Source organism: Agelaius tricolor, unplaced genomic scaffold (genome assembly GCF_023055355.1).
Source record: "Agelaius tricolor isolate 1412-34295 unplaced genomic scaffold, bAgeTri1.0.p SCAF_13, whole genome shotgun sequence".
Classification (NCBI taxonomy): domain Eukaryota; kingdom Metazoa; phylum Chordata; class Aves; order Passeriformes; family Icteridae; genus Agelaius; species Agelaius tricolor.
Window position 1 is genome coordinate 9,808,141 of NW_027269273.1, and position 17,069 is coordinate 9,825,209.

At 38.0% G+C, this 17,069-nt stretch overlaps 1 protein-coding gene across 6 annotated transcripts in view; it reads right to left on the bottom strand.

The window, feature by feature from the left end:
• Nucleotides 1–17,069, bottom strand: part of GRID1 (glutamate ionotropic receptor delta type subunit 1) — a 485,778-nt gene that overhangs the window by 51,334 nt on the left and 417,375 nt on the right. For all 6 annotated transcript variants that reach the window (XM_071438687.1, XM_071438688.1, XM_071438689.1 and 3 more), the window contains 2 exons: nt 1,646–1,747; nt 104–301 (listed from right to left, as the gene is read on the bottom strand). In XM_071438687.1, the coding sequence (XP_071294788.1) occupies nt 104–301; nt 1,646–1,747 (300 nt within the window). The remainder of the gene's footprint in view (nt 1–103; nt 302–1,645; nt 1,748–17,069) is intronic.

The following is a 17,069-nucleotide window of genomic DNA, read 5'->3' on the forward strand; positions in this document are numbered from 1 at the left end:
CGCACTCAAACCATCCATAGCTCAGAAGCATTCTGCGCTGCTGACTTCATCCTAATTCATTCTCCTGCAATTTTTTTTAAAATGCAGCTTCTTCTGTGTGTACCTTGTTAATGAGTTCTCCAATCATGCCATTCCAGGAGCTGTTTTGGAGCTGGTGACCATACTTGCCATCAGGAGCTTGATATATCTCATACTTGAAGCCCAGATTCTTGGCCAGTGCATCCAGGACATCGATGGAAAATCCTTTATATCGTTTTGGCTGCCCAAGAATGTTCTCTGCCACCATCACAAAAGGCTCTTCCTGAGAACAAAACAGTATCTTAACTGACACTTGAAACAAGATTTTTAATTTACTTCTCTGAGTAAAACAGTGTTTTCTGAGTTAATTGTGGACAACTTGGCACAGATTCTGAGACACCCATAACTTTCTGAGGCAAAATTTGGGATCCTGTGAAGCTTCCTAACCAGACACCACTGCCTCAGCACTTGAGTCCTATCCATAGCCTTGGTTTTTCCATAGCTCTTGAAAAGAAGCAGACACTCCAGAATAAATTCAACCTCAGATTCAGAAAGGCATCTTTTATATACAAGGCCTCATCTTTTATCCAGGACACATAGTAAAACACAAACTAAAACTGCTGCAATTTTGTGAACATTTAACATTTTGAGAACTCAAAGAATAACCTTCATGGGTACTAGTTTCTGGAGTATTTTAATTTAAGGAGTCTGTTTTGGGACCAAGGAAATGCAGCATTTTGTGGTATGGTTTCTGCTGGGGATAGGTGTCCTGCTCTCCTGAAGATCCCAGGGATTTTGTTGGCACAGCCACTGCAGTTGGCTGCCTTGGTAGCCCGGTACTGTCACAGAAGGGATCTGCTCACCTCTCACACCAACTACAGCATAAACTGAGGAAAGAAAATTGGGGGCTGCAGGGAGTGCCCCCATATGTACTCTGAAGTACTGCCTATTTCTACCACATTTCAGAAAAAGAGAGTTGAAAACAACAAAAATGTCATCATATTCTGCAATGTGTAGACTACAATATCTTAGCCAGGAATGCATTCAAGCCCTAATTTGCCCCTAATGTAGCACTTGGCGGACAGGAGCTCTTTACCACTCCAGAGTTTAACAGACAGTAGTCCCAAAAGCATAATGATTTTTTTGGAAAGATGACACCTTTCTAAAAGAAATCGTTTATCTCAATGGGAATTTATGAGCTTGATGCAAGAAACACTTGATTAAATTTTACAGCCTGCAGTGTACAAGAGCCAAGATTAGATTATCATAATTGGCCCATCTGATCTTAAAATCCATGAAATGCTGAAAACTGCCTATCCAAGCTCAAGGATGGTATCTGGAATGTACCCCTGTGCACTCAGGCCCTATGCTGGTTCTATGCCTGGCAGGAATTACAATGCAGAAAAACAGCATAAGCAAACAAACAAATGCTCTGTATCACTGACAGTGCACAGCTTCACATAAAACAATAAAGGGCCATCCTCTGTCTTCCTTGTTATGTAACAGATCATCCAAAAATACAGAACTGAAAATGATAGGGGAAAACACTGCGGGAAGTGCCCAAAATATTCAGTCAGATTCTTTTTATTTTGAGCATTTTGTTTCCTGAGCTCAGAAAGGATCATACCAAGACAGTCACCACTTTGAGGGTCACTCCCTGTAGGTCGTTGCCCAGACGCCGCTCTTGGAGGCTGCCGTTCAGGCCCTTCTCAGAGTCCCACGTCGCCAGCTGGAATAGAAAGCACCAAGAGTCTGAAGCACTGCCAGGCAGGGCTCCTTCAGCATTTACAAAATGTTTAACAACAGCTTGACCAAGTCCAGAACTGATAGAGGGAGGCTGAGAGGTGTGTGGCTTTCTTTAATGTAGAATCAGGAGGAGTGTGATTCAGAGGACAGACATCAACACGTGCCTTGCCTGAATGTGTGTTCATTGATGGGTGCAATATAAATGCTCTATTATCTGTAGTATTTATCATATCATTTCACTTAGTTCATTCTGACATGACATTTCTCCTCAGTAATTTATATTGTCCAAGGGTCCTCAGGATTACCTGTGGTTGTACTATCCCAGATTTCCCTCTCTGCGCAGATCCCTATTTTCACATACTTTATGTTTATCAAGCACCAACCTTTTTTTCCACAGTGTTTTAGCTCACCTACAGTCATAAATTCTTGACACAGGTTCTATGGTGTCAAACTGTCTCAACTCACATTTTCTTGAGCTCCTGTCTCAAGTCCTGTTTTCTCTGTTCTTGACCTACATCTACCTGATCTCTAAAACAATTACAGCCTCTTGAGCTCCCAGGCTCCTGATGAACAAGTATCTCATATCTACCAGATATACCACATGCACGTTTTCAGGATATCTCCCTGGAACATTACATCTAAATATTTTATTTTTCAATTAAATGTATCATTTTAAAAATTAATTTTACTGCATTTTCTGAAGAGAAATACAGTCCAATTCAAAAGAACAGGTTCAATAGAAAAGTCAATTTTCAGTGACCTTTGGATTATTCAAACTAAATATGCTCCTGAGCAGCAGCAGCAGCAGTCAGACTCCTTTTGCCTTCAAACAGAATCCACAGTGTCATTTTGTTCAGAAGAGACATAAATAGTATCAAGTAGAAACTGTTTTCTTTTTTTGTTTTTAGCTGTACTCTTAAACACCAATACTATGCTCACATATTTGGAAGCAGTGTTGTTAGCTGAAGGCATGCCCTGTAGAAATTAAACACAGTCCAAGATCTGTGAAATATGGATTCCTCCTGCCAGAAGCTAATTTTCATGTAACAAGTCAAAATCTTCTTGGAAAGAACTTATTTCACTGAAAATGCCTATGGCTAGATGTCTTACATGATTTACTTCTATGACTTCAGTTTTATCCTAAAGCCTCACAAATCAAATCAACAAATAAAATGTGATAGAAGAGATCTGTATAGTTTTATTTCTGGTTTGTTGCATTAAACTGATAAACAGGGAACTAGAAAAGAACAAGACATTCAGTGAATATTCAGCAACTATCAGAACTGATGAAAATTATTCCAGTCACTCTATCAGGAAAGCTGAGATGCAGGAGAGGAGAGACTTAAGGTAAACCTCCTTTTATCCAGGTGACCTGGAGGATGGAGGAGGAGAATGTATGAATAATTTTCAGCTTTCTAATGACACTCCTGGAAGCTAAAACATCTCAGACTGAACACTCTCCTCCTGTGATGGCAGTCTGGAGTGACAGAGGAGTGTCTGCAGCAACACAGGCAGATAAATAACTGTAGCCATGGTATCTTTTGAATTTGAATTTAGATGCTTGCTCTGAAATATTTCCAGATGTTCCTCAGCCTTGCTACTGCCAAATGAGTGTAGGTGTATATAGCATTTATTGTGTGGCAAATCTGTAAAGAAAGCTTACTGTTTAAACCTTCTTTGTTTGTCCTAGGCATATGATCAAGATTTTTGCCAAAATGGCTTGCAAAATCTACAGATGATGATTTAATATTCATTACATATGGGAAATGTAACACATTCAAGCTATACCTTCATCACTGGCGGACTGACACATCAATTTTGTCTCCTAAACATGCACCTTTCAAAATCTGATTTCATAAAAGGGCCCTAGACTTCTCAAATACTCTGTTTCATATTCTGCACTACCTCGAAGAGTTCCAAAAAATATTGGAAGTAAGACATCATAAACTCATGATTTTTTTTTTCAAAAGAAGAAGACAAAGATCCTTATTTTATGCAGCAGGGGTAAGTGCAAGGAGAAAGAGCATATTTTGCTTCAGAACAGTACTCCAGAGTGCAAACTTCTCAGTCTCTTAAAAGCAAACTATAGAGATAAAAATCATAAATGGAACATATGGAAAATCATTTCCAGAAGGGCTTTTCCCTGTGTATCCTTTTGCTTTGGAACACTTAATTTGTTAAGAACTGTGCCTATTTTATCTTCCAGTTCTTGCAGACAGAATGTTGTTTATAGGACTGATGTATTTACAGATATGTATATCAATTTGTGACAGCTGACCTGTCAAGATCAGTGCCTGAGAAGCTAATTTCCAGCATGGTTACACACCATGAGTACTGCTGTTAAGGCCATTAGGGTTTCATTCTTTGTAGAAATATGTACAAATTTCCTACCAGAAATCTGGAGCCAAAGGTTATAGCACAGCCATCAGCTGATAGGAGATAAAGGGCTTTTATATCTGATTATAAGAAACAACTGCTTGCAGAATCAGCACTTGCAGGATGTATTTTAAAAAAAAAATCAATGGTCTCTGAAACATGTATTTAATGGCAGTCTGGGTGGGATTCTTTGATTCTCAAGTTACCTGATTATGTGACTTCAAGCTTCAAAATCAGCTACTTTATGAAAGATTTTCAATTTAAAGCTTCCTAGCTTTCCTTTATGAAATAGCCCTGTTGCTGGGAATCCTCTAGTTCTAGCCATACAGCAGAAGCTAAACCATCCAGTAAAAGCTATCCAGAGGAAACAAATGTAGAATTCAGACAAAAAGGTAATTTGTTGGAAAATTCTGACTCAAAATATGCTTCCAATTTTAGTCAATATTTACTGCATTTTCAACTAGAACTGCGAGGAAGGGTTTGGAGGGGGAAAAGAACAATTTTAACATTGTTTTCACCCTCCACAAGCAACGCAGGATGAAACAAACTTACTCAAAACACAAGCAAAACAAATGTCTGTCACAGGCCCAACCAAATGGAGATACAAATTATCCCAAACTTTTAGTAAATACAGTTGAAAACAGAGATTAGCAAATAAAGTGTTCAGTGTGTTTATCAGTATTGAATGTGAATATCTACACTATTTTAGTTTATGATGCAGTAGTTACTGCCTAAATAATGCATGTCACTGCTATCTAATACAATTTTAAGTATGACACCATCCTAAATATGGTCTACTTTTCAGGAAAAACATGATTCACATAAGAAATAAAAAAGATAATTTTCAGCAGATGCATATTAATGTTTGAAATGGTTACAATTTATCCAGAGTACACATCTTCTATTTTACCAAAACCCAAAAACTTTGGGTGACTTCCTTGGAGCTAAGGTTACACAACACAAAGAAAGTAAATTTGGGAATCCCTTACTTGAAATTCAAAAAACTTCTAAGAAACAGGAAAGTGAAAAGAGCGCAAAGCAGGCAGTTCTCACACCACAAGACAGACACCCCCAGATCAACCAGAGGATATTTTCTGTGAACACAAAAGCTGTTCTGTCCATGGACTTAAATAAGTTAATCTATACCACTCACAATCTAAAAATGCTTTTAGATTAAAGTTAGACTCAAACAGATCTCGTTTCAATGACAACTTGTTTCTTAACCTTGAAGTCAACAGTTTTTTATGTCAAGTATGATGTCCTTCTACCATGTATGTGTATTTTACACATTGGTGCCTCATTCCTTTTGCGAGCCTTGCAATACAGCTAAAAGCAGATTTTAAGTGAACCTGATAATAAAACAACACATAAACAAGAAAATTAATGTTTACAGGAGACAAATATGAAATAAGGGAGTGGGCCATTAAATAAATGGAGTAAATTGGACACTTCTCTGTTACAGTTCTAAGGAATAAAAGGAGTTTCACTTAAATCCTAAAACAAATTTAAGTCCACTTAAAACATTTAAGTCCACAATTCCTTTTCAAATTAAGTATAGCAGTAATCTACAGAATTTTCTGCCATTCACAAGAAGGTAGTCATAGGACTCACAGTTTGAATTAGTAGTAGTAGTCAAAAACTTTTGTATTTGTGCAATCCATAATAATACAAAAGAAGATTCTGAAAATGAGAAGGTATCAAATCTTTAACTTGCAAGCAAATCCAAACACTGATACAAAAAAATCCATCAGAACTACATATTAGGAATATTCTAACATTTCTACTCTAAAACATAAGCTTATAGTCAATATAGGGATAAGATACTGGGTAAGATCACCAGATGAACTGATTTAAGATCCATTCTGTGATCCAGCATAACTCATCCCTGTTTGCAGTGAAATTCCAGTGAAATGCCATCTACATTTAGACATTCTAGTCTGATATTTTGCATTTTTTTTGTATTAAAAACATATCTTGCTTCCAAACATTTGCAGTGTGACTGGAATACCTGTGCACCCACAGCCACAGAGAACTCCAAAACATGTTAAAATAACAAAGCAGAGGATTGAGGAGCCAGTCTCAAACGGTACATAAACTCCCAATCTTCGGGTGAAAATTTTATGTCATCCTGCTCAATGCTCAAGAGGCTCAGTTTGCCATTAAGGGGCACCACATAAGGACTGCATCTATTTGATAAAAGGTCAGAGAGGGGCAGGGAGACCATGGAAAGCTGCATAAAGTTAGAAAAAGGGCAGAGGGAAAGGTTGTCTCCCCTGGGGTTGCTTTGCCACTGCTCTTTCTACAAGGGGAACCTGGCTGTGTGTCCAGGACAGCAAAGGACACAGATGTGGCTGTGGATGTTTTAATGAGTCTTTAAGAATGCAACACCTGCAGGAAGAAGAATTCAATTTATTCCAATTTTAGTGCAATTTTTTTGCAAATTTATGGTGCTATATGGATGATAATAAAATTTCTCCAGAGAATCACACAAAGATGAGCATGAGGCAGCAAGACCTAAAAATTACCAAGTCATTCTGGAGAAACTTGACTGCTTTTCCAATAGTACTGCAGAATTAATAGGTAGCTGAAATGAAGAGGACAGTATGCTTATATCTGAATTTTAGGTTTATTTCATACAAGGTCTTATGAACCCTCACCGAGGGCAATTTGTCTCCAGAAAAAAAGACAATACCACATAATTTACAGATTAGCTTCTATGGAACAATGGAGAATGATGTATCAAGATGAGAAGAAAAGTTCTGAATAGCTCACAGCAAGTCAATACTAAGAACTTCTTGACTTAATAGCTTTTTTACTGTTTTGGAACAGGAAATAGGAAATTACTAATTTTAAAATGTCTAAGATGCAAAGATATCTCAAAACTGGGGACTGCTGAAAATATATCAAACTATATCAAACAGTGAGAAAAATAAATAGGAGTGGTAAGAACTCCAACATGAAACAATAGTATGCATCTTGCATAAGTAGAAGTGAACACTTATGGAACAGAAAAATGGGAAATAGGCATACTTCAACTGAAGAAACAAAGACAGAAATTAATGAACAAGTTGTGCAGGGTGACAATGAGATGCAAATGCTGATGAGCTTGTAAAACAGTACTGCTGCACAAGTACCAGTGTGGTCCTGGACTCCACATCTCATGGCACGGGCTGGACAGAGCAGCCCCAACACAGCTGAGAAGAATGTATGGTCTTAACACTGTGGATGGCATCTGTCTGAACAAGAGTTAGGCATGCTGGAAGAATATCAAGGGAGAACAAGACAACTGGTACTGTGATGGAGGATTCAGTTCATACAAAAAGGATGAAAGATGCAACTGTGAATATTGAAGATAATGATAACCAAGAAAAGGGAAAATTAGAAACAAAACTAGATGTAAGGCAACAGAATGACTGCTGCAAACATATTGTAATCTACAGAGACCCTTTCACATGAAATATAAATTGTTTCCTAGAAACATTTATTCACTCTCGTTGAAGACTGTTAAATGAGAAATAGATAAAAGGGCAGGGATTTTTTCTAGTATTTCTAAGCAAAACAATTTTTCATGGGAAGGGTTTGGCATATCCAGGATACGAGGTACATAGATAAAGGAAATCAAAGAACCCTCTGGTGGTTCTTGAATTCACCAGAGATACCAAATCCAAACAATTGTTTCACATAATTCTGTATCATCCAGAGGTGATTAAGATGTTTTTTTTCCCACATGGAACAATATCATTAAAGTCCCAGAGTGCAAGGTTTAACCTGTGATGCCCCTGTGTTTGCCATTTCCCAGGTGAGTGGATTGATTGCTGTCTTTAAGGATGGTATAGGGGCATACTATCCACGAAGTTAAAATATACTGGTGTAGTTTTTTCAATGAATGTCCTAATTCAGAATACTTGAAAACCTCAGCTACTTTCACCTCCAAAAGAAAAAACCATACCCCACTGCTGAAACAAAGCCATTCCTAGAACTCAGCCAGGGAGAAATTCTGTCAGCAGTGCACAGGAGCAATTTGAGGTTCCAGCCTACAACCGTTAACTTGGCAAGCCTACATAACACCACTGAGTCCCGAGAGCCACACTTAAAGTTAATTGTGCATAGACCTAGAATAGAAAATAGAGAAAGTTCAAGAACACTGAAGGAGGGATTTGAGTAGGAAAGAGCAATTGACCTGAACTGACTTATCTAAGGAAACAGATATACACCACTGCTTGCCTGAGCAGCCAGCGAGACAAATGGCAAATGTCTAGGACTGAGATACCACATGAAGTCTGCCCTTGAAGCAGCACAATGCCCTTCAAATATGTGAGGGAATGGGGTCACAATTAACAGAGAAAAGCAGCATTAACAGAGTTGCCACCATGTAAATAGTCCCACGAAACTCTGATTTAGAATTTTAGAAAACAAATCTCCAATTGTGCCAACAAAATGTACTTTGGCAAGAAGCTGCATAGTAACAAGCGGAGAATTTACACAAATTGGAATAAAAATTTCAAATTAATTCAAACAGCTTAAAACCAATGCAAAATGCTAAAAATTACATTGCATTGAAACGAAGTGCAAATTAGTATCAGAAGTGTACTTTTGCCTTGTAAGATCAATGACAGTACTTAACTGCTATTATCTAGAGAGCAACTGGATAGTATATGGATAGGGAGTCTCTCTCTCCATGCCATTTACAATAATTCCTACCAAATAGGTAGGGAAAACATGACATTAGTTAACCCAAAACTGTAAGGCTAGTTTAGGACAGAGGACTGCCAGCAGAGGCTTTGCTAGAGGTATTTCAGCATTAATATTCCTACTCTCTAGAAGCCTGTGTATTTATTCAGGTCCTGCTCTTCAAATTCTGCCATTCACAGCAGCTAACAATTTCCACCCTACCTATCATAACTCAGCAGTATCTTGCTCCATTTTTTATGGTCCTTCATTGCAGAGAATATCAAATATTTTGACATGAGATGAAATGTTTTCCCTTACATTTTTCATTAGCCAAAGCTCAATTCAATTAAATGTAACGACCACACTATTAAAAGCCAACTACTTTACATATAATAGAGCTCTACAACATAAATGAAGATTAGACACATCATGCCTTATACTACTAACATTAAGGAAGACAAGGTATTCTACTGCTTTCTACAGAACTGTGATTGAGGAGTTTCAGGCAGAATTGAAGCAATGGGGTTTTTTAACCCTAAAGGTTTTATTAACACGGCGTCAGATTTCATGGGAATAGATCAGCACCATATACTTTATATTGCTTATACATCACATTTAATATTATGTGGAAGGGCATCAATTATGAGAATTATCTTTTTTTGGTGAAATAAGATACTGCTCCACTATGTGGCAGATTGAGATATTATTTTGCTAGCAGGTAATGAAGCAGCACTGATACCAATTCAGGGTTGCTCCTCTTTCCATATTGTGATAGCTGGTGAACATCTCTGACCTCCTACACAACACAGAAAACACCTGTGTTCTACTGTGCTGAGCCTGGGAAATGCTTGTCTGGGGCAGCAAATCCATACCTGGCAGAAAAAGGAGCTGAGAGGACATGACAAGATAGATGTATTCTGTAATTCATTATATAAAAGTATAAATAGGCCATCTTCAGTTCTGCTAGAATAAATTGCTTCAATTAATACTAGTCTTTGAAGGAGCAGTGACTGCAACATGCTGATGTTATTAGTGCAGCAACACAGGCACTGAGAAAGATGTAGTACTAAATGAAGCAATCATGAGAGTGATGAAAACAATATGAACAAGAATCTTATCCTCTGATGGCTTCTTTATGAAGTGCAGGGAAGTATTACTCTATCCCAAAATTTTTGTATTTAATTTCCCTGACAAAAAATCAAGATGTGGTGAAGAAGGTGTTGAAAATAAATTGGAGGTATTTTCTATGAGACTCTCACTTTCTACTTCTCTCTTGAAAAGCAGGCAAGAAACTCCACCCCATCCTCCTGCAGTTTTACCACTTTTCAAGGCTTTAAGATACAAACAATGTGCCATAGTGTAGAAACACTGTTGTTGAATCAGATGGCAGCATTGCCATAGCAAAAGATGTGAGACCAGCACCACAACTCTTTTAAAGGGCAAACAAATTAACTGTGAGGACCCAAGATACTGCTGAATCAGGCACTCCCCAGGGGCATTGTAAATTATCCTTTGATATGAACAACCAGGTCTCTAAGCATAAAATTAAAACTAATAAGTAATCATAAAAGTGAGACCCATCCAGGTATAAAGTCCTCAACAGCTGTCACAAGTTACTGGCTGAAAACACATTGCCACTGGGTTAACTATTTGAAAGGCAAACAAGCCCCTCTTTTTCCTGCAGTTTAAAAGACAAGGTCATTGTCCAGTAAAATCCAACATGTCCTGGACTCCAAGGATAATTTAAATGCTACAGCCAATTGCTGAACATCCGGAAGCTCAGGAATAGCTGCTTGTGGCCAAAACTGAACCAATTCCCTTTACCACTACTCATTATGTGTAGGTAAAGTGGAAACAAATCCATTTCACACAGAGAACAGATTGTTTTCAAAGCTCCAAAATGCTTTTTGGTAGCAAATTACTAGCTTTTGAGAGCAGAACTATCCTTGTTATTTATGCAATAGTGACCTGAGCAGACTGTTTGTAAACAAAAAACCCTCATCATGGAAAAGTTGGATCTAACAACAAATACAAACTCATGCTGATTTCCTATAGGTTCTTGTCCTCCTCTATGGAGTGTAGTAATGCCAAATAATGTCCTGTTGTGCTGTTCTAAGAATTTTACTGGGGAGGGAAAGCAAGGGAGGCTTGCACAGCTGGACAGTTGTCAGGATCTGTTTTTCAGTCCTTCTACACAAGAGCTCTGCATGTAGGAATTAACAAGCATGCTACAACGGGCCATATCAAAACTGCTCTTTTTTGCCATTCTTTACTGTGTTTCTCGGCTACTATCTGAGCTCAATGCTTTTGATGTCTCACATTTAAGAAACCCACCCATATTTCTGCAGCTCTAACAACAGAACTTTTGCTAGCCTGGCCCCTGAGGTACAGACCACTGTGTGATGATTTCACCAGCTGTGATTTTCACCTTCTGAAGCCTGGCCACCATGAATCAGTTTCTGATTCTGGTTAAAGGCACTGAGTCATCTCAGAATGAAAGCAAAGTTCAGTCCATTCTCTGGTATCACCTATCAAGCCTGTTCTCGATCCTGTATGGAAAACTGCTCTTCTCTCAAACTCCAGACACTTATGAAAAGCTCCACAACATCAAAAGTAATTTTTTGTAGGAACTTATTTTAAAAATAAGTACTGGCATTATCTAATTACCACATGATATTTTGTTGGCCTTGATATAACAAGGGCAATGTTCTAGAGAAAAAGGTAGCCACTTTGCATTTTAGTTCAAAGGCTGTGGATTAATAAATGGAATTTATAAACCAAATGGAAAATTTAACTACAAAGAGGTCAAAGTCTTAGATGAAATGTTGAAACTTAAAAATGACAATTAAAAAACTCCAATATTATTTTATCAGAATTGTTGTTAAGACAAGTTAACACTCTGTCTTGACATCAGTAAAAACCCTAAGTGCCAAAGCTTCCCTGCTAAAGATTTTAAGTGAATTTTGACCAGCTCTGGTTATTGGCATTGAAATCTACATCCATATCTATGGAGCACTGAAAATTCTTGTAAAAAATTTGAAAGTTTCATTTTTACTGAACTCTCCCTTATTTTGATCTTTACAATATGATTTCATCTTTATCCTCACTACTCACAGAAAGTGACACAAAATGGCTTAAATGATTTGCAGATATTTTTTCCCTCTACAACAAAAGCCACCGAGTAAAAAAAATCATAACTTGGTGTTTGGCAATGGATAATTGCCTCTCCAAGAAACAGAACTGTAGATAGTATTAAGAAAAATATGAATTTTCTTCTCTGTAATGATAGGCATTTAATGGTTTTAATTAACAACAAGCTATATTGAGACAGCTTTCAAAAATATATTTATCCCTTGGGCTTTATTACATACATAGAACAGGTTTTGTAAGGCAAATAAAATCAGCTTGCTCACAAAACCAATTAGCCAAGAATATACAAACACTAGATCCACAGATATTATAGTTTATATAAATTATGTACCAATTGCTAAGTATTCACAAGGAACATAACAATACACTTAGCTAATCTTTGTATAGTGTTCTTATAGAAACTGTGGTAAGCATGAAAAATACTTTTCCATGTTACTGTTTACAAACCTTTTGTTTACAGCCTATTGCCCTGCTTCATTTTTTCCCTGCTTCAAATCAACATTCAGGAGAATTTTTAACCTTTAAAAAAATACTGGACAATGAGAACTTCTTTGCAATTTTGCACACTGACAGACAGTGCACACAGGGTATATAAGAAAGATTACAGTAATAAATACTTTCTCCCAGCTCCACAAACTGCCACATACCAGCAAAACTCCATCACTAGAAAGGATGTGGTAATTTCAGCAAAGTAGTCAGAGGTAAGAAATAAAAGCAGGTAAGAAATACAGCTTGTACTATGTGTAATGCTTAAAGGCTCTCCTTTCAGATTCCCTACTGCAGCTTTAAAAATAAACACTGATCTCCAGGAAGCTTTATTAGAGTTCCCTACATCATTTGTTTAGGAGGATTCAATAATTTAGTAGGTTTATGTAATTACTACAGAGCTTATTTAATATTGCACCTGACGCATTGTTGTTTTCCAAGTCTTGAGAAAAGCTTCTAGAAAGGTCAAAGCTGATCAAATTAGAAAACAAGACGTGATTTATGTGTGGTCCAAACTTCTCAGAGGAGGGAGAGAAACAATTTGGGCCCACGGAGGGCCACAGACGAGCAGCAGAGTCTCTGCTGAGGGAAAGGCAGCAGCTCTCTGGGAATGACCCAGCGGTCAGACCTCATTTGAAGATCAGCCTACCTTAAAACATTACAAGATTCATTTCTACACTCTAAATGGCTCGTGGTCACTGCAGGGCAGGTGGTTTTTCAACAATGAACAGCAGAGCATTTGTACACAGAATTAGGGCTAAAACGGGCAATGCCCTCAGAGAAATGCGGATACAGAAATATGGCAAAGAATTACCACAAACATATCTGAGAAGGAAAAAACCACACACATTACATTCATTAAATCCCTTTCTTACTGCCTTAACCTGATATTCTTTCTGTTGCTATGGTGATTGTTATCCAGCCATTTATACATTTAAAGAAAAAAATCGGTATTCCCTCTCATGAAATTCAAAGTGTGAGAAGTATCTCCTTAATGCAATATAAAGACTATTTCCTCGGTGGACCCATCAGGCATTCATTTTCCTAAGGTCTTCTGAGTCCATTTAAACTTCTCTGTTCCACACATTTTGTGGCAATGAATTTCAAAATATAAGCAGGCAGTCTCTGAAAATGTACTTCCTCTTATAGGTTGTAAGCTGCCTACCAGTTCACTTTATTAAGTATCATCTAGGTTTTCATTACAAGAAAAAATGAATAATTTCTCCCATTTCATCTTTTAATCTCTTTATTTCCTAAGCACCTAGACAGACTCCCTCCTTTTGTCTGCTTACTGAGCCGAAAAATTGTGGCCTGTATGTCTCTTCATATAAAAGCAATCTGATATCTCTCGTCACCCTTCTCCCTCTTGCATATTTTCTAGTTCTTCCATATATTTTTTGAAAGGGGAAAAGAAAGAAAAATCACCAAAAAAACCTCAACTCAATCCAAATTACAGAGACAGGCCAAAAATCAGCTGATGGAAAATTGGAAGACTGACTTAGGAAAGACAACTTTTGAGGGCATTAAGCCTATATTTTAAAATTATCTTAGAAGAGTTGCCTTTGAAATCTTCAACACTGTATTTCAGCATTAAAATGCAGAAACAGCTGAACAAGGATAGTAGAAAGCAAATGTCACCAATAGAAATTGTATATATTTAGGGAATATATCCTTAGGAAATGGAAAAGAATTTCTTGCCTACTACATGAACAGTAAAATTTATTTAATGTTTCTAGGAAAAAACACTTTCATTTATTAAAGAAAAAATACTAACACCATCCATTGTATTTGTTGGGAACTCTTCCTAAACCCCTTCCCTGGCATAAGCAGAAGATGGTACATACAAAGTAGAAAGCTATGAGCCTGCAGTAATCCCCCTCCTCTCAGTAGGTCTACAGTAAAATAATTTGTTAGTAATTAATGCCCACAGCTTTTCAAAAAGTTAAGGGGAATTTGCAGCAACTGCTGAATTTCCAGTATTTCTTTTCCATAAAGTACATCAGGCTTCCACAAGTGGTCCAGCTAATGTGGGTTTTTTTGTAACTCACAGAATTGCCTTATAGATCCCAGAATATCTCAAGGCTACAGACTTTGTTCACAAATCAAATTAATTAAGGGAAATTAACAGTGTGTTAATAATTATGTGGGTTTGTCCACATCTCCATGGCAAAATATTCCCAGCTGCTTTGGAGCAGGCTTGGGACAAGCCCTGGTGGTAGAAAGGCCCTACAATCTGCTGGCTGCCCATCAACTTAGTAGCTTGTGATACTTGAGTGAAAACTTGGCCATTACTGAACTCTCAGGGCCTGCATTAGAGACTGACCACGAGTTTCACTGCAGACTTCAAACTGCAGCAGCTGCAGGGAGGGATGAATGAATGAATGAATGGGTGACAAACACAATCGCCACATCAGCCCAGGAGATGCTAATAAAATGCTGCTTATTAGCACTGCCAAGGTGACAGTTGAGAATCTGTGCTCTGATGGACCTACAAAACTGACACAGTCCAGGATTGGTAAGAAACTCCAATAGCTGAGGGCCTTACAGAACTGGCAGCTCAGACCATACTGTACCACATCTTTTCATTGCTCAGAAGCAGAAGAAGGCCTCCTACACTGAGGGCTGTCAGCCTTGTACCGGCACAAATACACAATCATTTTTAGATTTACAGGAGGGGAAAAAGATTTGACTCTTTCTCATCCAAAATATATTGAAAAGCCTGAAGGCTAGAAAGATGGGTACCCCAGGTCACAGACCCTGCATCCCAAGAGTGACAAGATGCAACTCTTCAGGAGGTCCTTCAAAAGGCAGATTAGAGACAGCTCCCCCAGTGGGTGACTTTTCCTTCACCCTGCTGAGTAACACAGGCTGAATCTAAGATCATAAATGAATTAGCTAAAATTTACTCCTGTAAAAATATACCCCTTCCCACATTCACCTAGGGCTCTCATAAAAATGGCATTTCTTCATGTCTCCTTTAGGAAGCACCCAGCTGTCATTAAATATATATATATGATCTACATGACATATGTAGACAGATATATATGTATGTATGTATGCATAAAGAAGCCTGTGCAGTTATCCCTCATAAGAATCTGTCTGAGTTTAAATTGCCTTTCAGTACTAAATGTCACAGTCACTATGGAGAGCTACAATTTCAAAAAACTTATAGGACTGAAAATATTTTTCTCAATACTCCTAACTAGTTTTCATAGTTTTTTTAACCTAGTTACTCGTTCTTTTGAGATGCTTTTATCTCCTTATGCCAGTTCTCCTGGTCTTGAATTGGCACTGCATCAGTTAGGAGAAAGAATATCTCTGATATTCAGTTCTCTGAAAAGCAGGAGTTGGCTGTTAATGTGAATAAATCTCATGTTAATGACTTTCATCAGGACTTCGGTCTGTGTTAGTCTGGCAACATTACAGAGGCTGCATGTGCACACAGAAAATCAAAGAGAACCAAGGCTTAATTGTATAATGGGCTGCATAGCAACATGTCAGAACCTTTTGGTTAAGGAGTCTCACAAGGCTAAGAGACCAGCAATCACATCAGACAATGACAGCCACCAGCACATCACCCCTAGCCCCTAACAGCCCACCATATCAACACAGATTTCTTCACAGGCACGTTAAAGGTCACCTCGTGGATGCTGGACAAAGTGCTGACACTACAGCTCATGCAAGATTTCACATTCAATATTCCTCAATAAAATAAACTGATACTCTTCCCATCTCTGGCAGATACAGCTTAGGATCTGATAATCATTTCAATGATGGTGTGTAAATTACCACAGCAGACTCGCTATTAACGTGTTCCAGGCTATCACGCTATGCCAAAGTAAAAAGACTAACACCAGACTCATTCTGATCAGATTTCCTATGTAACAAAGTAGTTGCAGATGAAAAAAATAAGGTAAAAAGGAAAAGAAGGTGTATTATACCAGCTTTCTTGCTCTTCACAGATTTTGTATTTTTAACTTTTTCCACTGAAGTGCAAAACTAAATTGAAGCCTGCCATGAATACATTCAGGAACGTCAACAGATCTGCACTCATTTTGTTTGTGCTGACCTGTGGTCCTAATGCTTTTTGTTGCTTTATAATAAACACCTTATATGTTGCAACACAAACCAAAGGTATCTACCTTTGGTAGATACTATCTACCTCTCACTACCACCATTCCTGAGTCATAATTCCTGATATCCATGCTCTAGATCTTGTTATCTTTCTCCCAGGATACTTGCCCTAACATAACAGTAGCAGGAAACTTCTCATGCTTACTGCACACCACACCATTCCAGCTGTGGAACTGCTCCCCAAGCATTGGCACTCATTCCATTTGTTTATGTATGACCTACACAACTTTCGTCATGGCCAATAAAAGATTCTGGCCAAGCATCTGAACATCACTAAATTTGGATCACTTCTGTTAAGGCTGTCATCCAAGTGGCTCCCTCAGTTTAGGGAGTGCCTTAGGCTCCTGCTTACAATTCCACCCTGCCTGCCACTAGGGTGGAATTGGAAACAGGAGCAGTGCTTCATTTTATAGTTCAAGGGGCAACAATATTTCATAACTAGTCCAAATCCAACATGAAGATGGATTCAAAAGAGAGGAGAGGAGAGT